Source organism: Pleurodeles waltl, chromosome 10 (genome assembly GCF_031143425.1).
Source record: "Pleurodeles waltl isolate 20211129_DDA chromosome 10, aPleWal1.hap1.20221129, whole genome shotgun sequence".
Classification (NCBI taxonomy): Eukaryota; Metazoa; Chordata; class Amphibia; order Caudata; family Salamandridae; genus Pleurodeles; species Pleurodeles waltl.
In genome coordinates, this window is record NC_090449.1 from 1,085,043,461 (window position 1) to 1,085,064,032 (window position 20,572).

The following is a 20,572-nucleotide window of genomic DNA, read 5'->3' on the forward strand; positions in this document are numbered from 1 at the left end:
GTCCTCATTCTTACATGAACTCCCCTCCAGCCTCCTACACACCGCCCTCCTCTGCCCTCATTCTTACATTAACTCTCCTCCGGCTCCTTCTACACACCGCCCTCCTCTGCCCTCATTCTTACAGGAACTCCCCTCCGCCCCCCCTTCTACACACCGCCCTCCTCTGCCCTCATTCTTACATGAACTCTCCTCCAGCCTCCTTCTACACACCGCCCTCCTCTGCCCTCATTCTTACATGAACTCTCCTCCGGCTCCTTCTACACACCGCCCTCCTCTGCCCTCATTCTTACAAGAACTCTCCTCCGGCTCCTTCTACACACCGCCCTCCTCTGCCCTCATTCTTACATGAACTCCCCTCCAGCCTCCTACACACCGTCCTCCTCTGCCCTCATTCTTACATGAACTCCCCTCCAGCCCCTACACACCGCCCTCCTCTGCCCTCATTCTTACATGAACTCCCCTCCAGCCCCTTCTACACACCGCCCTCCTCTGCCCTCATCCTTACATGAACTCCCCTCCAGCCCCTTCTACACACCGTCCTCCTCTGCCCTCATTCTTACATGAACTCCCCTCCAGCCTCCTACACACCGTCCTCCTCTGCCCTCATTCTTAAATGAACTCCCCTCCAGCCCCTAAACACCGCCCTCCTCTGCCCTCATTCTTACATGAACTCTCCTCCATCCACCTACACACCGCCCTGCTCTGCCCTCATTCTTACATGAACTCCCCTCCAGCCCCTTCTACACACCGCCCTCCTCTGCCCTCATTCTTACATGACTCCCCTCCAGCCTCCTACACACCGCCCTCCTCTGCCCTCATTCTTACATGAACTCCCCTCCAGCCCCTTCTACACACCGCCCTCCTCTGCCCTCATCCTTACATGAACTCCCCTCCAGCCCCTTCTACACACCGTCCTCCTCTGCCCTCATTCTTACATGAACTCCCCTCCAGCCTCCTACACACCGTCCTCCTCTGCCCTCATTCTTAAATGAACTCCCCTCCAGCCCCTAAACACCGCCCTCCTCTGCCCTCATTCTTACATGAACTCTCCTCCATCCACCTACACACCGCCCTGCTCTGCCCTCATTCTTACATGAACTCCCCTCCAGCCCCTTCTACACACCGCCCTCCTCTGCCCTCATTCTTACATGACTCCCCTCCAGCCTCCTACACACCGCCCTCCTCTGCCCTCATTCTTACATGAACTCTCCTCCGGCCCCCCTTCTACACACCGTCCTCCTCTGCCCTCATTCTTATATGAACTCCCCTCCAGCCTCCTACACACCGCCCTCCTCTGCCCTCATTCTTACATTAACTCTCCTCCGGCTCCTTCTACACACCGTCCTCCTCTGCCCTCATTCTTACATGAACTCCCCTCTAGCCCCTTCTACACACCGCCCTCCTCTGTCCTCATTCTTACATGAACTCCCCTCCAGCCCCTTCTACACACCGCCCTCCTCTGCCCTCATTCTTACATTAACTCTCCTCCAGCCACCTACACACCGCCCTCCTCTGCCCTCATTCTTACATGAACTCTCCTCCAGCCTTCTACACCCCGCCCTCCTCTGCCCTCATTCTTACATCTGATGTGAACGGTGATCTGAGTCCGACTCCTTCACCAATCAGCTGGAGACACTATAGTCACGCCCTGGCTGCGTCCAGAAGTACTTTAGTCTCAGACTGTTGTACCGTGTGTACCGTGTGCATCGTGTGTACCGTGTGTACCGTGTGCATCGTGTGTACCGTGTGCATTGTATGTACCGTGTGTACCGTGTGCACCGTGTGTACCGTGTGCATTGTATGTACCGTGTGTACCGTGTGCACCGTGTGCACCGTGTGCTCCGTGAGGCCTCACTCTTGAGATCGAGCGCGGACAGAGCCATCGGAAGTGTAGATGCGAAGAGTTTGCTTTACTTTCTGTAGCTTCTACGTGATTATAAACACGGGGACCATCTTTGAGTTGTATTCTACACACTCGCTCTTCTTGTATTCCATGAAGGCCGCCAGGGAGTAAACTCCCACGCATAAAGGAGTGAAGGCCTAACACGGAAAAAAATGGGGATCACTGACAACGTCGGAGCCAACTATATTACATTACACAAATATCCTGTCCGAAATATAGTTTACAAAAAATATTATGTCCCTTTCCTTAGAATGGTAAGTACAAAAATATCGAAGATATATAGTTTCTCACTAATATTGTTAAAAAAACATATTTAATATATAAATATTGTATAAAGGAGTAAATCTTAAATATACTTGCACATCTTCTGACAGTCAGTCGGGAACCAGACCCAATGTTAGTAAAGTATTTTGTTTATGTACGTTTGGGATTTAAAAAAAAAAAAAAAAAAGTGTTTCTAAAATAGCGCTAATTATCTGGCCAAGGTTACAAGGTAGTCGCAAAGCACTGAGCCGCTGTTTGCTGGAGCATCAGCTTTGAGCACCGACTCCGTGTGGCATCGCGTCTTTGTGGACACCATGCTGGAGTATCGAACTGAACAACACTACAGCGGTTTATACTCCGTTCGAAACCCCTTAAAATGTACTTGTGTGTGAAATGAGAATGTGCCCACTGACCTTCGCTGGATTAGATCAAGATACACAAGTAACCTGCTCAGGTAGAAAGCAAGGAATCAACTGAAGGACAAAGGAGGTCCCAGGAGGTGCTTGGATCGGAGCACATCTGGCCCCCGCTGAACACCTGGGCTCATGGCCAGATCCTTGGCAGCAACAATGTCTGTTATTAAGGGAGAACAGGGCTCAATGCACACTGTCAGACTGACACTAGAGGTCTAAACACCTCATGGGTAAAGAGAGCATTCATGCTTTACATCATATACTGGTATTTGCAAAATGCATAATTATTCATGATTATTTAAAGAGTTTCCTGCCCTATTAGGAAGGGTGCACAATTTGTAGGTTCATTCCAAACTCAAGGTATTTTGCATTTCACTTTATATTTGTAGCAATGTAGAGATCTTAAAAGGTAATGCAAACATGATGAACTATACTACCTACAAGAAAAACACGACTGCTTATGCAATTCTAGTCTTATGCAAAGAGTCATTTATAGTTTTTATTAGCAGAATGCAGTTTTGTACTAAATAAACTCATACTATTGCATGCAACTGAATCTGGTGTTTTGATTAATAGCATGACCTCTCCATATCCAGTTTAGTGTTCAAGTTCAGCCCCCATAGATCATTTTTCTAAATCCATCACAGTGGCTGGTGACAAAAAATGAATGTTTGACAGATACGCAGGTTTGAAGCATTGTAAGTGCTGTGCGTCTTTGCCTTCCACTACACTTCCATATCAATATCCTTTCCATTGTGAGTGATGTGTCCCTCTTTGCCTTCCACACAACACTTACATATCAATATCCTTTCCATTGTGAGTGATGTGTGCCTCTTTGCCTTCCACTACACTTGCATATCAATATCCTTTCCATTGTGAGTGATGTGTGCCTCTTTGCCTTCCACTACACTTGCATATCAATATCCTTTCCATTATGAGTGATGTGTCCCTCTTTGCCTTCCACTACACTTGCACGTCAATATCCTTTCCATTGGGAGTGATGTGTGCCTCTTTCCCTTCCACTACACTTGCACATCAATATCCTTTCCATTGGGAGTGATGTGTCCCTCTTTCCCTTCCACTACACTTGCATATCAATATCCTTTCCATTGGGAGTGATGTGTCCCTCTTTCCCTTCCACTACACTTGCATATCAATATCCTTTCCATTGTGAGTGATGTGTGCCTCTTTGCCTTTCACACTACACTTGCATATCAATATCCTTTCCATTGTGGGTGATGTGTCCCTATTTGCCTTCCACTACACTTCCATATCAATACCCTTTCCACTGGCAGCGATGTGTCCCTCTTTGCCTTTCACTACACTGCCTTTCATTTGTGAGTGATGTGTCCCTCTTTGCCTTCCACTACACTTGCATATCAATATCCTTTCCATGAGTGATGTGTGCCTCTTTGCCTTCCACTACACTTGCATATCAATATCCTTTCCATTATGAGTGATGTGTCCCTCTTTGCCTTCCACTACACTTGCACATCAATATCCTTTCCATTGTGAGTGATGTGTGCCTCTTTCCCTTCCACTACACTTGCATATCAATATCCTTTCCACTGGAAGCAATGTGTCCCTCTTTGCCTTCCACTACACTTCCATATCAATATCCTTTCCATTGTGAGTGGTGTCCCTCTTTGCCTTCCACACAACACTTACATATCAATATCCTTTCCATTGTGAGTAATGTGTCCCTCTTTCCCTTCCACTACACTTCCATATCCTTTCCATTGTGAATGATGTGTCCCTCTTTCCCTTCCACTGCACATCAATATCCTTTCCGTTGTGAGCGATGTGTCCCTCTTTGCTTTCCACTACACTTGCATATCAATATCCTTTCCATTGTGAGTGATGTTTCCCTCTTTCCCTTCCACTACACTTCCATATCAATACCCTTTCCACTGGCAGCGATGTGTCCCTCTTTGCCTTCCACTACACTGCCTTTCATTTGTGAGTGATGTGTCCTTCTTTGCCTTCCACATCAATATCTTTTCCATTGTGAGTGATGTGTCCCTCTTTCCCTTCCACTACACTTGCACATCAATATCCTTTCCATTGGGAGTGATGTGTCCCTCTTTCCCTTCCACTACACTTGCATATCAATATCCTTTCCATTGTGAGTGATGTGTCCGTCTTTGCCTTCCACTACACTTGCATATCAATATCCTTTCCATTGTGAGTGACTAGTCCCTCTTTGCCTTTCACTACACTGCCTTTCATTTGTGAGTGATGTGTCCTTCTTTGCCTTCCACATCAATATCTTTTCCATTGTGAGTGATGTGTCCCTCTTTCCCTTCCACTACACTTGCACATCAATATCCTTTCCATTGGGAGTGATGTGTCCCTCTTTCCCTTCCACTACACTTGCATATCAATATCCTTTCCATTGTGAGTGATGTGTGCCTCTTTGCCTTTCACACTACACTTGCATATCAATATCCTTTCCATTGTGGGTGATGTGTCCCTATTTGCCTTCCACTACACTTCCATATCAATACCCTTTCCACTGGCAGCGATGTGTCCCTCTTTGCCTTTCACTACACTGCCTTTCATTTGTGAGTGATGTGTCCCTCTTTGCCTTCCACTACATTTGCACATCAATATCCTTTCCATTGTGAGTGATGTGTCCCTCTTTGCTTTCCACTACACGTGCATATCAATATCCTTTCCATTGTGAGTGATGTGTCCCTCTTTCCCTTCCACTACACTTGCATATCAATATCCTTTCCATTGTGAGTGATGTTTCCCTCTTTCCCTTCCACTACACTTCCATATCAATACCCTTTCCACTGGCAGCGATGTGTCCCTCTTTGCCTTCCACTACACTGCCTTTCATTTGTGAGTGATGTGTCCTTCTTTGCCTTCCACATCAATATCTTTTCCATTGTGAGTGATGTGTCCCTCTTTCCCTTCCACTACACTTGCACATCAATATCCTTTCCATTGGGAGTGATGTGTCCCTCTTTCCCTTCCACTACACTTGCATATCAATATCCTTTCCATTGTGAGTGATGTGTCCCTCTTTGCCTTCCACTACACTTGCATATCAATATCCTTTCCATTGTGAGTGATTAGTCCCTCTTTGCCTTTCACTACACTGCCTTTCATTTGTGAGTGATGTGTCCTTCTTTGCCTTCCACATCAATATCTTTTCCATTGTGAGTGATGTGTCCCTCTTTCCCTTCCACTACACTTGCACATCAATATCCTTTCCATTGGGAGTGATATGTCCCTCTTTCCCTTCCACTACACTTGCATATCAATATCCTTTCCATTGTGAGTGATGTGTGCCTCTTTGCCTTTCACACTACACTTGCATATCAATATCCTTTCCATTGTGGGTGATGTGTCCCTATTTGACTTCCACTACACTTCCATATCAATACCCTTTCCACTGGCAGCGATGTGTCCCTCTTTGCCTTTCACTACACTGCCTTTCATTTGTGAGTGATGTGTCCCGCTTTGCCTTCCACTACATTTGCACATCAATATCCTTTCCATTGTGAGTGATGTGTCCCTCTTTGCTTTCCACTACACGTGCATATCAATATCCTTTCCATTGTGAGTGATGTGTCCCTCTTTCCCTTCCACTACACTTGCATATCAATACCCTTTCCACTGGCAGCGATGTGTCCCTCTTTGCCTTTCACTACACTGCCTTTCATTTGTGAGTGATGTGTCCTTCTTTGCCTTCCACATCAATATCCTTTCCATTGTGAGCGATGTGTCCCTCTCTGCCTTCCACTACACTTGCATATCATTATCCTTTCCATTGTGAGTGATCTGTCCCTCTTTGCCTTCCACTACACTGTATACCAACATCCTTTCCATTGTGAGTGATGTGTCCCTCTTTCCCTTCCACTACACTTCCATATCCTTTCCATTGTGAGTGATGTGTCCCTCTTTGCCTTCCACTACACTTGCATATCAATATCCTTTCCATTGTGAGTGATTAGTCCCTCTTTGCCTTTCACTACACTGCCTTTCATTTGTGAGTGATGTGTCCTTCTTTGCCTTCCACATCAATATCTTTTCCATTGTGAGTGATGTGTCCCTCTTTCCCTTCCACTACACTTGCACATCAATATCCTTTCCATTGGGAGTGATGTGTCCCTCTTTCCCTTCCACTACACTTGCATATCAATATCCTTTCCATTGTGAGTGATGTGTGCCTCTTTGCCTTTCACACTACACTTGCATATCAATATCCTTTCCATTGTGGGTGATGTGTCCCTATTTGCCTTCCACTACACTGCCTTTCATTTGTGAGTGATGTGTCCTTCTTTGCCTTCCACATCAATATCCTTTCCATTGTGAGCGATGTGTCCCTCTCTGCCTTCCACTACACTTGCATATCATTATCCTTTCCATTGTGAGTGATCTGTCCCTCTTTGCCTTCCACTACACTGTATACCAACATCCTTTCCATTGTGAGTGATGTGTCCCTCTTTCCCTTCCACTACACTTCCATATCCTTTCCATTGTGAGCGATGTGTCCCTCTCTGCCTTCCACTACACTTGCATATCATTATCCTTTCCATTGGGAGTGATGTGTCCCTCTTTGCCTTTCACTACACTGCACATCAATATCCTTTCCATTGTGAGCGATGTGTCCCTCTTTCCCTTCCACTACACTGCACATCAATATCCTTTCCATTGTGAGCGATGTGTCCCTCTTTGCCTTCCACTACACTGCACATCAATATCCTTTCCATTGTGAGCGATGTGTCCCTCTTTCCCTTCCACTACACTTGCATATCAATATCCTTTCCATTGTGAAGGGGTGTCCAGTGACCGCTGCAGGATATGAGCTGGAGTCAGCTGTCCACCCATTAGTAGAGTGGCATAGAAACTGAACATGCAGGAGGCAAAGATGGATTGTCAGTTTAAACCATTTTTATTTGCGTGTATTTTCCAACACTACACATTGTTGAAGTCAGAACTACTGAACCAATGTGCAGTCAGCAAAGAGATGAAGCAAACTACTATCATGAAAGCGCAAAAAGAATTAATGCTCAAAATCATTAAGTTGTAAAATGAAAATCAAACATTTAAATATGCCAAGTGACTGATGAATGAAATTAGTCTGAAATTAAGAAAAACTTGCACCAAATTGTTTTGCATGAAAGTAATACAATGAAGAAATCCTTATTAGATCATGTTTAATTTACATGTCAAAGAGCTAAACAGGGTATATCTGGGGGCATCGCAAGTTACAGAAAGCGCTCAAGGAAATTTTTTTGGGAAAGGCAGTAGGACAAAGGGAGAATCCTGAAATCAGCAGTCTGGCAGGGGACGCTGGCACCATGGACAATATGATGACTGGACGACGCCTGGTTATGTTCACCAATGGACCCTTCGCACTGAACATGCACAGAGGTTTTGGTCAGATTAACAGCAAGTCACATTTATTCCAAATGCATTCACTGATATATACTTAGGTTATCACAATGACTGTATAATAAGTTGTTTCTCCAGCATGTGTTTGCTGATGGCGCTTTAAAGCAGAAGACTGGGTGAAACTCATTCCACATTCACCACAAGTGTACGGCTTTTCACCTGTGTGTATTCGCAGATGGCAACTCAAAGTTGAAGATTTATTAAAGCTCTTGCCGCATTCTGTGCATGTATACGGTTTTTCTCCAGTGTGCGTTCGCTGATGGCGTTTCAAGTCCGATGCTTCATTAAATCTCTTCCCACATTCACTGCACAAGTACAGCTTTTCCGAGTGGGTTTGCTGATGACGGGTTAGGCTTTGTAACCGATAAAACCCTTTTCCACATTCAGTGCATATATGTGTTTTTTCTCCTGTGTGGGTTAGCTCATGCTGCCTTAGGATCGATGATCGGCTAAAACATAAACCACATTCACTACACTTGAATGGTTTCTCTCCAGTATGCGTTCGCAGGTGGCGCTTATAGATTGATGTTCGATTGAATACCTTCCCACATTCGTTGCATGTGTGTTTTCCTTCTCCTGTGTGGCTTTGCTGATGGTGCTTTAGAACTGCTGACTGACTGAAACTCATCCCACATTCATTGCACTTGTATGGTGTTTCTCCAGTGTGTATTCGCAGATGGACCCTTAGGTGTGATGATCGAGTAAAGGTCTTTCCACATTCATTGCATGTGTGTGTTTTTTCTACTGTGTGGGACTGCTGATGGTGCTTTAGGACTGATGACTGACTGAAATTCATACCACACTCAATGCATTTGAATGGTTTTGCAGTGTGTGTTCGCTGATGGCGCCTTACATCAGATGATCGATTAAAGCTCTTCCCACATTCACTGCACATGTATGGTTTTTCTCCAGTGTGTGTGCGCTGATGAATTTTGAGGTGTGAAGAATGATTAAAGCTCTTGCCGCATTCACTGCATGAGTGTGTTTTTTGCCGCCGATGGACTTTAAGATGACACATTAAGAGTGACGATTGACTAAAAGTCATATCACACTCACTGCACTTGAAGACTTTTTCTCCTTTGTGTGTTCGTTGGTGGCGCTCTAGGTCTGATGATCGATTAAAGCCCTTGCCACATTCACTGCATGCGTATGGTTTTTCACCTGTGTGTATTCGTTGATGGAGTGTGAGATTTGATAACCGGTTGAAGCTTTTTCCACAGTCACTGCACATGTACGGTTTTTCTCCGGTGTGGGTTTTCTGATGAAGTTTTAGTTTTGATGCGGAACTAAAACTCTTCGTACATTCACTGCATGTGAATGGTTTTCCTCTTGGGATTGGTATCTCCTGGCTGGCCTCATTTTTTACCGCAAGCCATGACTGTGTCATCGGATTTACCATCATTGTTGATGAAAAAGTGATTATCCTCTCACAATCACTTCACTCGTGGCTTTGGGAAAGAGTTCTGAAGCCCAACAGCAAGGCGATTGGACACAATAGGTCTTGTCACGCTGTCGACATACAGCTTGGTTCGATATTTAAGGATGGCTTTATGTTGGGTTGTATTTTTTGCACAAGAGAACGAAAAATGAGCCTGTATGTTGGGACAGTAATCACTTGAATAGCACTTACTATTACAAACAGGAACTTTTTATTTTAATATTCAGTTGTCTGATTCACTTAATATTTCATGGAACTTCGAACTCTTGGTAGGGAGCAGCCAGGACAGACAGATGACTAACCACTGCAAAATAATTTTTAAAGTGTAGTAATGCTTGATTGCTTTTTGTCAGCAGCCTCTATTCGTATGTGTTTTTTTCTGAAGTTAAAACTTGCTGCTCTGTTGTCCAACTCTAGACTCTTCTTGTGGAGATCCAATACATGTTTCAAATTACAGAACCGCCAAACTCAGCTTACGATACAGTCTCGGGTCCACTCCCTGTTGGCTGAAAACAGATTTGAAATTACTAAACATACAACTGACAGCAGTTAACATGACATTATCCCAATAAAATCAAAGATCAGCTAATGGAATTGAAAATCATTACATAATTTTAAGATAATAACTGAATACATGTGAATTTAAAGCTTTTCAAGAGAGCAAGGAATATTCCTATAGCTAAAATCACTATCATAAATACAATTACTGGTACGGTCAATAAGGATCACATAATGCACTAATGCATGCAAAAGACAAGAACACACAAATTCTGTATGCAAACGTTAAAAAATTAAAGCCGGGCCCATGGACCACACTTGCTTGTATTAAATATGTTTAGGTTTGTGAACCATCTTCTTTGCAGTCGCTGCTCTTAAACGGTTCACCAATTGCAATGTGCCAACCCTGTTAACGTTCTGGCTTAATAAGCATTAGCAAAGCCAACAGTTCTCACCTACGCAAGATATATTGGCTTTGTCAAAGCTTTTTAGCTATGTGACTCAAAACAATTGAGAAAGTCAATAGCTCTCCTAGGTGAGACCTATTGGCTTTGCCATGTTTTAAGCCATATTGTACAGCAGTGCAGCTACTGTGCAAAATGCATGAAATATTTAAAAACAAAACCACAGCAAACCACTATAAGTCAGTGTTTAAAAAAACCCCAAAAAAAACTATCAACTGTGATGCTAACAAAGACTGAGAAAGACCTACAAGAGCGGCAGAGCAAGATCCGGACAGGGGCGTAGCATCCCGTCGGGCAGGGGCGTGGCGTAGCATCCCGTCGGGCAGGGGCGTGGCGTAGCATCCCGTCGGGCAGGGGCGTGGCGTAGCATCCCGTCGGGCAGGGGCGTGGCGTAGCATCCCGTCGGGCAGGGGCGTGGCGTAGCATCCCGTCGGGCAGGGGCGTGGCGTAGCATCCCGTCGGGCAGGGGCGTGGCGTAGCATCCCGTCGGGCAGGGGCGTGGCGTAGCATCCCGTCGGGCAGGGGCGTGGCGTAGCATCCCGTCGGGCAGGGGCGTGGCGTAGCATCCCGTCGGGCAGGGGCGTAGCATCCCGTCGGGCAGGGGCGTAGCATCCCGTCGGGCAGGGGCGTAGCGTAGCATCCCGTCGGGCAGGGGCGTAGCATAGCATCCCGTCGGGCAGGGGCGTAGCATAGCATCCCGTCGGGCAGGCCGTAAGCATCCCGTCGGGCAGGGGCGTAGCATCCCGTCGGGCAGGGGCGTAGCATCCCGTCGGGCAGGGGCGTAGCATCCCGTCGGGCAGGGGCGTAGCATCCCGTCGGGCAATGGCGTAGCGTAGCATCCCGTCGGGCAGGGGCGTAGCGTAGCATCCCGTCGGGCAGGGGCGTAGCGTAGCATCCCGTCGGGCAGGGGCGTAGCGTAGCATCCCGTCGGGCAGGGGCGTAGCGTAGCATCCCGTCGGGCAGGGGCGTAGCGTAGCATCCCGTCGGGCAGGGGCGTAGCGTAGCATCCCGTCGGGCAGGGGCGTAGCGTAGCATCCCGTCGGGCAGGGGCGTAGCGTAGCATCCCGTCGGGCAGGGCGTAAGCATCCCGTCGGGCAGGGCGTAAGCATCCCGTCGGGCAGGGGCGTAGCGTAGCATCCCGTCGGGCAGGGGCGTAGCGTAGCATCCCGTCGGGCAGGGCGTAAGCATCCCGTCGGGCAGGGGCGTAGCGTAGCATCCCGTCGGGCAGGGGCGTAGCATCCCGTCGGGCAGGGGCGTAGCGTAGCATCCCATCGGGCAGGGGCGTAGCGTAGCATCCCGTCGGGCAGGGGCGTAGCGTAGCATCCCGTCGGGCAGGGGCGTAGCGTAGCATCCCGTCGGGCAGGGGCGTAGCGTAGCATCCCGTCGGGCAGGGGCGTAGCGTAGCATCCCGTCGGGCAGGGGCGTAGCGTAGCATCCCGTCGGGCAGGGGCGTAGCGTAGCATCCCGTCGGGCAGGGGCGTAGCATCCCGTCGGGCAGGGGCGTAGCGTAGCATCCCGTCGGGCAGGGGCGTAGCGTAGCATCCCGTCGGGCAGGGGCGTAGCGTAGCATCCCGTCGAGCAGGGGCGTAGCATCCCGTCGGGCAGGGGCGTAGCATCCCGTCGGGCAGGGGCGTAGCATCCCGTCGGGCAGGGGCGTAGCGTAGCATCCCGTCGGGCAGGGGCGTAGCGTAGCATCCCGTCGGGCAGGGGCGTAGCGTAGCATCCCGTCGGGCAGGGGCGTAGCGTAGCATCCCGTCGGGCAGGGGCGTAGCGTAGCATCCCGTCGGGCAGGGGCGTAGCGTAGCATCCCGTCGAGCAGGGGCGTAGCGTAGCATCCCGTCGAGCAGGGGCGTAGCATCCCGTCGAGCAGGGGCGTAGCATCCCGTCGAGCAGGGGCGTAGCATCCCGTCGAGCAGGGGCGTAGCATCCCGTCGGGCAGGGGCGTAGCATCCCGTCGGGCAGGGGCGTAGCATCCCGTCGGGCAGGGGCGTAGCATCCCGTCGGGCAGGGGCGTAGCATCCCGTCGGGCAGGGGCGTAGCGTAGCATCCCGTCGGGCAGGGGCGTAGCGTAGCATCCCGTCGGGCAGGGGCGTAGCGTAGCATCCCGTCGGGCAGGGCGTAAGCATCCCGTCGGGCAGGGGCGTAGCGTAGCATCCCGTCGGGCAGGGCGTAAGCATCCTGTCGGTCTGGTGTCTGCCGCTAGCCGTAGCCGTGCCGATGTATTGTAGCCGTCTGCAGAGACCTTAGAAGGTGTAATAGGGTTTCTAACAGCACTGGGATGTGGTGTCAGGTGGTCCCTGCTGCCGACAGGGATGAGACGTTTCTGTTGCACCGTTTTACTTGAATAAAGAAGATTTATTTAACCTCACCGAGGACCAGTGCTTTCTCACACTGGTGAGAGTGAGAAACAAGTCAAGTACAGCTGTCTCAAAGAAATTATTCACGTGTATTAAAGAAGGATGACAGTTTTTCCTCTGAATGGGAAGAAACGTCTCAACGTGAGTTCCTGAAACTTACCTCCCTTAGGATACATGGTTTGGTGGAAAGGAAAGGTGCTATTTTTTTTTGTTTGTTTAAACCTTAAATGTCTCTTTACGTGATTTAGTTCAAATTTTATTGGTTCGACTCACGCGCTGACCTCAACTGCAGAATTGTCCTGGGGCCTGTGCTTCTCTTTGGCCACTGAGGCGAGACTCATCACCTCATTCTGTCCCCTCCAGCTTGGCTCCTGCTGCCGTCGGCAGGGAAGAGGCTCACAAACCACCAACTCTCTTCCTTTTATAGACACTTGTCTGCAAAGTTGCCTTATGGAGCTAATAAGGAATGTTGCCTATTTTAAGTGGCTTTTACAAAGTGGAGAGTTCCTGGTTTCAATATTTCGTTATAGAAAGCTGCCCTCTGCTGACTGAAGCTGCATAAATCTTTCAAAAAGGAATTCAGTCTGAGTTATGGTGATGCGCACATCTTTGCAGCCCGTCATTTCGAAGAAATGAAACGTTGCAGTATCAGATTGTTCTGAAGAACCAGCCTGCCCTCTGCTGGTTAAAGTTGCACACAACATTCTTGTTGGAACAAAAAATTTGAATTCGAGCTGCAATTTCATACTGTTTGCAATTGTGACATGCTGCTGTGACTACTATTTCTCTTGAATCAAGACACTGGATTTCAGAGATGTACTCACCATTAATGCACGTGCGTCTCCTCGGTGATGTGCACACCAGGCTGCACATTTACCTGGTTTGGCGCTGTAATTTTGTGCTGTTTGCAATTGTGACATGCTAATTGGACTATTTCTCTTTAATCAACACACTGGATTTCGGAGATGTACTCACCATGAATACATGTACTTCTCGGTGATGTGCACACCAGGTTGCACATTTGACTTCTTGGTGATATACTCATTTTGCTGTTGATGCACCTCTAACACCTCTGAGATTTGCACTCCTGGTTATATACACAACGTTTACATTTTTTTTGTTGTGTTTATAACACATGGTTGTATAATTTTATCTCTGTATTTGATACATACATACTCACATGTTAGTCTTGATCAGTTTATCAATACTGACTGTGAACTTTAGAGTCAATTTATTTATATTTATATATATATATATATTTATTTTTTTTAATTCAGAAAATGCCACTTTTTTTTCGACAAATCCAGGGGATCCACCAAAGAGGTGGGCAAATGGAAGAACGTTTTGCTGCATTATGCATGTGTGTGTGTGTGGTGTTTCACTAAGTGCTGAAAGGAAAACCTTGTTACTGCTTCACTGTTTGGGCTCAGAGGGATAGGAAGTCTTGGAACATTTACCAGACTTAAGTGATAGTGAAGCATCTAACAAATGAGTATGAGATGTGCTTAACTCAACCAGATAAGCATAATTTACTGAAGGTCAGTACAATTCTAGAACGCTACCATTTTGGTAGGCGCATACAAAGAACACAAGAGTCAATTCAATCTTATATCACTGACTTACGAAGGTTAGGCGCACCATGCAAGTTGGAGGGATTATTAGAAGAACGTATACATGACCAATTTATGTTGGGATGTAGTATTTAAATAAAGAAAAAAATATATAAAATCAAGGACGAAATTTGGCAGAAAGATAATCCTACTTATTTTTGCCAAATGCATTAAACATTCTCTTGCTTGTGTTGAGGTGTTAAAAAAGGATAATTTTTCTGTTTCAGGAGGGTACAGATAATTGAACACCACTACTAAGCGTGTGGGGAGTTTTCCTACCATAACTGACAACTCCTCATCTCTTGGCAACAAGAAAATGGGTAAAAAGAAGTGTTTTCGTTGTAGAAGTGGCGAACACCTTGCGAACAACAAATCCGGTAGAGCCTTTTCTGCCCAGTGTCGCAATTGTGGGAAAACTGGACACTTTGCTAAGTATTGCAAATCATATTTAAAAACAACGTGTGAAGGAAGTAGGGTTTGATGGTGGTGATGAAGACGATGAGTGGGATTGTGAGTTTGATGAAGTCCTTTGTGGCGCGGTAGTACTCCAGACCGAGGGTCACAGAAACAAAGGTTCCCTTGACGGTGTATTAGTCAATGGTTATTCAGTTAAGATGATGTTTGATTTTGGGGCGAACATTTTAGTGCCAAGAAAATACTATTTAGAAATCTTAAAGGAAGAGTCCAGTTACTAATGCCGGATATTAAACCACTTGCTTATGGTGGTCAGCAGATATAATTGTTAGGATATTTTTGGGGCAACCTGGAGTATAAGGGTTATTTAACTGCAGGTGAAATCTGTATCTCGTGTAAAGGAGATATTATCATCAGCCGGATACACCAAGGTGATCTTGAGATCCTCCTGGATCCCAGTAGTAAACCTTGTATTATCTTGAAGGAAAGCGCTAAGAAGGAAGAAATGATTCAATCTCCACCTAAGATAGATGTTCACAAAATGGGAGGAGGAGATGAACTAATGATTACAAATTTGCAAAAGGAGGAGAAATTATGTAAAACCATCAGTATTTTCCGCTACCTATGTATACTGCAGGTCATGAGGTGCTGTAACCCAGAGTAAATTCGGTGACATTACTTGGCCTCTGATTTGCAGAGTTCCTTTCAGGGGTCCTTATGCGGTTGCACTGAAATTACTGGGCCCCAAGACCTAGAAAGTGTTGCACATGCTGTGGCCACTCTTTTGACTTTGTGGTTGTTTAGAGACGGTGTCTGGCCATAGTTCTTGTTTTGCTAAAAATAAAATTACCTGCTTTACAAATGTTCTGACTGTACTGGTCAGTTTTTGTATGTTGAGAACCCAACTAAAGTTTAAATTTAAAAAAGTATTAATTCATAGAGTGGACATAATTGAAAAAACTGATAGTGTATATTCAACATAGCAGTGCTGATGAATATCCTCTGAAACGGTATAACTCAGAGGGAGGAAGACCAGTAGTACCATTTAAAAATGTCACTCTGAGTGGACTCTACATTCAGCAAAACAAAAATAATGCAAGTCAGCTGCAACCAAAACAGGTTTAATCCCTTGCATTAAACTTGTCGTCAATGGTGCTTTCAACATAGGAATGAACATCACATAAGGTCAATATGCATAATAAATGGGCCATTTAAATATTTAGCAATGGCAAAGCCAATAGGTCTCTGCATTCCGAAGCTATTGGTGTTGTGAATGTTAGCCATGTGGCGTGGAGTGGAATTATATGTGTTGGAGTGGAATTGTTTGTTGTGGAATTATGTGGCAGAGTGCAGCGGGATAATATGTATAGTAATTATGTGGTACTGAGGGTACTGGAATTAGAGTGAAACTGTCATGAAGTGGAATTATGTGGCGTAGTAGTGCGAGTCATGAAATGGCATGTACTGGAGTGGAATTATGTGGTGTGAGGCTGAATTTTGGATTGGATATATCCGTCCAAGCAGCCAAACTATAGAATTTATTATCCCCCCCCAAATATAAGATCCACAGATGAACGTCTTGCCTTCAGAAGAATACTCAAGAGTTGTCTTTCCTTCATAACCACCATATCCAAACAGCAATGGACTACATATGCCTGTGTTGATCAATATTTATAATATGATTATGTGTATATTCTTGCTATGTATATTTCTTTAGGAAATACGTATTGTTACTATGTCAAAATGATAAATTATACAAATACTCTTTAAGCCTACTTAACAAATGTACATTTACTCAGTTAAATTAGTGTGTGCGTGTGTGTGTACATATATACGTGTATGTTATTCTATGCTTAACATGTTCATAGGTCATTGCATAGCTCCTAGATAAGTTGTTATATTAGATACTTATGAGTCCCTGTTTTCATTTTTATATCACAATGATCAAATGTTTTATCATAAGCACTTCGCTATTCAAAAATTGAGGAAAGAAACTGTTAGAAAAGTACACTAATTAACTTAAAATATTACAAATCTTGAAAGTCTATGTTTATACAATACTACTTTTCTTCTCATATTTTAGACCCATTATTTTATTCCTTGCACTTCTATTCCCTATGTATTTACATATCTATTACTCTAGTCCTACTGCACTAGAGGAAAATTAAATACAAATAAATAAAGTCTATAAATAAAATTAAACATAATTAAAATATATATTAATAAATAAAATAAAAAAATAAAAAAGTATATAAATAAAATAATCAATTAAAAAAATTAATAAATGTACTTTGTTTCCCCATCACCCTATGCCTCTATCCTCCATTCCCACTGACTGATCCCAAACCCATTCTACTACTTTCATCTCCAAAATAACTAAGCTCTTCCATCCTCTACCACATCTAGCTCACCCCAAACCTCAGTTTACTACCATGATCTCTCAAACACCCTACTACATTCTCCCTCATTTATCTCACCTTTCACTCATCCAATACCCCTCCTGCTACTATGATCTCCCTAACCCTTTCCACAGACTCTTCCCTCCTCCATCCTTCCTTTACTTAGCCAAGCCTCACCCTATTACTATAAACTCCCAATTAACACTTCTGGATTCTTCCCTCCTCTATCCCTCCATTACTCGAGTCAATCCAACTAACAAACTCACATATCCTCTGTCAAATTAAATCATAATAATAGCAATACTGTACTCAGATTTACCTAGCCTAATCCACTACTAATTCCTTTGGGGTTCCGGAATAGCGTGCTACTTGCCAAAAAGCGCTAGGATGCCTCGTCAGTGGTAGGAAGTGCTATATAAATACTATTACAATACAATGTGGTATTGTAGGAGGCTGGCCTGGCTTGTAGTGGGTACCAGAGGTACTTACACCTTGTGCCAGGTCCAGTTATCCCTTATTAGTGTAGAAGAGGTGTTTCTAGCAGCTTAGGCTGATAGAAGGTAGCTATAGCAGAGCAGCTTAGGCTGAACTAGGAGACATGCAAAGCTCCCACTATACCACTGGTGTCATATGCACAATATCATAAGAAAACACAATACACAGATATACTAAAAATAAAGGTACTTTATTTTTATGACAATATGCCAAAAGTATCTCAGTGAGTACCCTCAGTATGAGGATAAGATATATACACAAGATATATGTACACAATACCAAAATTATGCAGTAATAGCAAAAGGAAGTAATGCAAGCAGTGTAAAGTTACAGTAGATTGCAATAGGAGCACATAGGTATAGGGGCAACACAAACCATATACTCCAAAAGTGGAATGCGAACCACGAATGGACCCCAAACCTATGTGAGCTTGTATAGGGTCGCTGGGACTGTAAGAAAACAGTGAGGGTTAGAAAAACAGCCCACCCCAAGACCCTGAGAGGTAGGTGTAAAGTGCACCTACTACCCCCAGAGAGCACAGAAGTCATGATAGGGGATTCTGCAGGAAGAACAAACACCAGCAATGCAACAACTGTGGATATCTGAACCTGAGTACCTGTAAGACAAGGGGACCAAGTCCAATAGTCGTGACAGTGTTGAGAGTTGGCAGGAGCCCAGGAAATGCCAGCTGAGGGTGCAAGGAAGCTGCCACCTGTTGGAAAAAGCTTGTAGTTCTGCAAGAAAGAAGAGGACTAGGAACTTCCCCTTTGGAAGACGGATGTCCCATGTCGTGAAGAAGCTTGCAGAGGTGTTCCCACACAAAAGACCGCAAATAAGCCTTGCTAGCTGCAAAGGTCGTGGTTAGGGTTTTTGGGTGCTGCTGTGGCCCAGGAGGGACCAGGATGTCGCCACTTGGATGAGGAGACAGAGGGGGCGGCCAGCAAGTCAGGGAGCCCTCACAGAAGCAGGCAGCACCCGCAGAAGTACCGGAACAGGCACTTAGAAGAGGAGTGAACCAAGGTCCACCCGAAGTCAGAAAAGGGAGTCCCACGACGCCGGAGGACAACTCAGAAGGTTGTGCACTGCAGGTTAGAATGTCGGGGACCCAGGCTTGGCTGTGCACGAAGGAAATCCTGGAAGAGTGCACAGGAGCTGGAGCAGCTGCAAATCACGCGGTACCCAGCAATGCAGTCTAGCGTTGGGAGGCAAGGACTTACCTCCACCAAACTTTGACTGAAGAGTCACTGGACTGTGGGAGTCACTTGGACAAAGTTGCTGAGTTCCAGGGACCACGCTCGTGCTGAGAGGGGACCCAGAGGACCGGTGATGCAGTCTTTTGTTGCCTGCGGTTGCAGAGGGAAGATTCCGTCGACCCACGGGAGATTTCTATAGAGCTCCTGGTGTAGAGAGGAGGCAGGCTACCCCCAGAGCATGGACCACCTGGAAACAGTTGAGAAAGCCGGCAGAATGAAGCGATACAAGGTTGCTAGTAGTCGTCTTGCTACTTTGTTGCGGTTTTGCAGGCGTCCTGAGCAGTCAGCGGTCGATCCTTTGGCAGAAGGTGAATAGGGAGATGCAGAGGAACTCTGGTGAGCTCTTGCATTGGTTATCTGGTGAGATCCCCAAAGCAGAGACGCTAAATAGCCAGAAAAGGAGGTTTGGCTACCTAGGAAGGAGGATTGGCTACCAAGAGCGGTAAGAGCCTATCAGAAGGAGCCTCTGACGTCACCTGCTGGCACTGGCCACTCAGAGCAGTCCAGTGTGCCACAGACACCTCTGTTTCCAAGATGGCAGAGGTCTGTGACACACTGGAGGAGCTCTGGGCACCTCCCCTGGGAGGTGCAGGTCAGGGAAGTGGTCACTCCCCTTTCCTTTGTCTAGTTTCGTGCCAGAGCAGGGCTGGGGGATCCCTGAACCGGTGTAGACTGGCTTATGCAGAGATGGGCACTATCTGTGCCCATCAAAGCATTTCCAGAGGCTGGGGGAGGTTACTCCTCCCCAGCCCTTACACCTATTTCCAAAGGGACACCCTCTCTCAGAGGAAGTCCTTTGTTCTGCCTTCCTGGGCCAGGGCTGCCTGGACCCCAGGAGGGCATAAACCTGTCGAAGGGGTGGACAGCAGCAGCAGCAGCAGCTGCAGTGGAGACCCCGGAAAGGCACTTTGTCAGTGCCCGGGTTCTGTGCTAGAGACCCGGGGGATCATGGAATTGTCCCACCAATGCCAGAATGGCTTTGGGGTGACAATTCCATGATCTTAGATATGTTACATGGCCATGTTCGGAGTTACCATTGTGACGCTGTACATAGGAAGTGACCTATGTATAGTGCACACGTGTAATGGTGTCCCCCGCACTCACAAAGTCCGGGGAATTTGCCCTGAACGATGTGGGGGCACCTTGGCTAGTGCCAGGGTGCCCACACACTAAGTAACTTTGCACCCAACCTTCACCAGGTGAAGGTTAGACATATAGGTGACTTATAAGTTACTTAAGTGCCGTGGTAAATGGCTGTGAAATAACGAGGATGTTATTTTACTCAGGCTGCACTGGCAGGCCTGTGTAAGAATTGTCAGCGCTCCCTATGGGTGGCAAAAGAAATGCTGCAGCCCATAGGGATCTCCTGGAACCCCAATACCCTGGGTACCTCAGTACCATATACTAGGGAATTATATGGGTGTACCAGTATGCCAATGTGAATTGGTAAATTTAGTCACTAGCCTGTTAGTGACAATTTGGAAAGCAGAGAGAACATAACCACTGAGGTTCTGGTTAGCAGAGCCTCAGTGAGAGAGTTCGGCATCACACAGGGAACACATACAGGGCACATACTTATGAGCACTGGGGCCCTGCCTGGCAGGGTCCCAGTGACACAGACTAAAACAACATATATACAGTGAAATATGGGGGTA

The 20,572-nt window shown here is 46.3% G+C and overlaps 1 protein-coding gene across 1 annotated transcript in view; it reads right to left on the reverse strand.

Moving 5' to 3' along the window:
• Window positions 1–7,467: 7,467 nt before the first annotated feature.
• The window catches only part of LOC138262285 (zinc finger protein 135-like), a 91,662-nt gene continuing 78,557 nt past the window's right edge, over window positions 7,468–20,572 (reverse strand). Inside the window, exon 3 of the mRNA XM_069212186.1 lies at window positions 7,468–9,933. Within this exon, the coding sequence (XP_069068287.1) occupies window positions 8,027–9,391 (1,365 nt within the window). The 5' untranslated portion in view covers window positions 9,392–9,933 and the 3' untranslated portion in view covers window positions 7,468–8,026. The remainder of the gene's footprint in view (window positions 9,934–20,572) is intronic.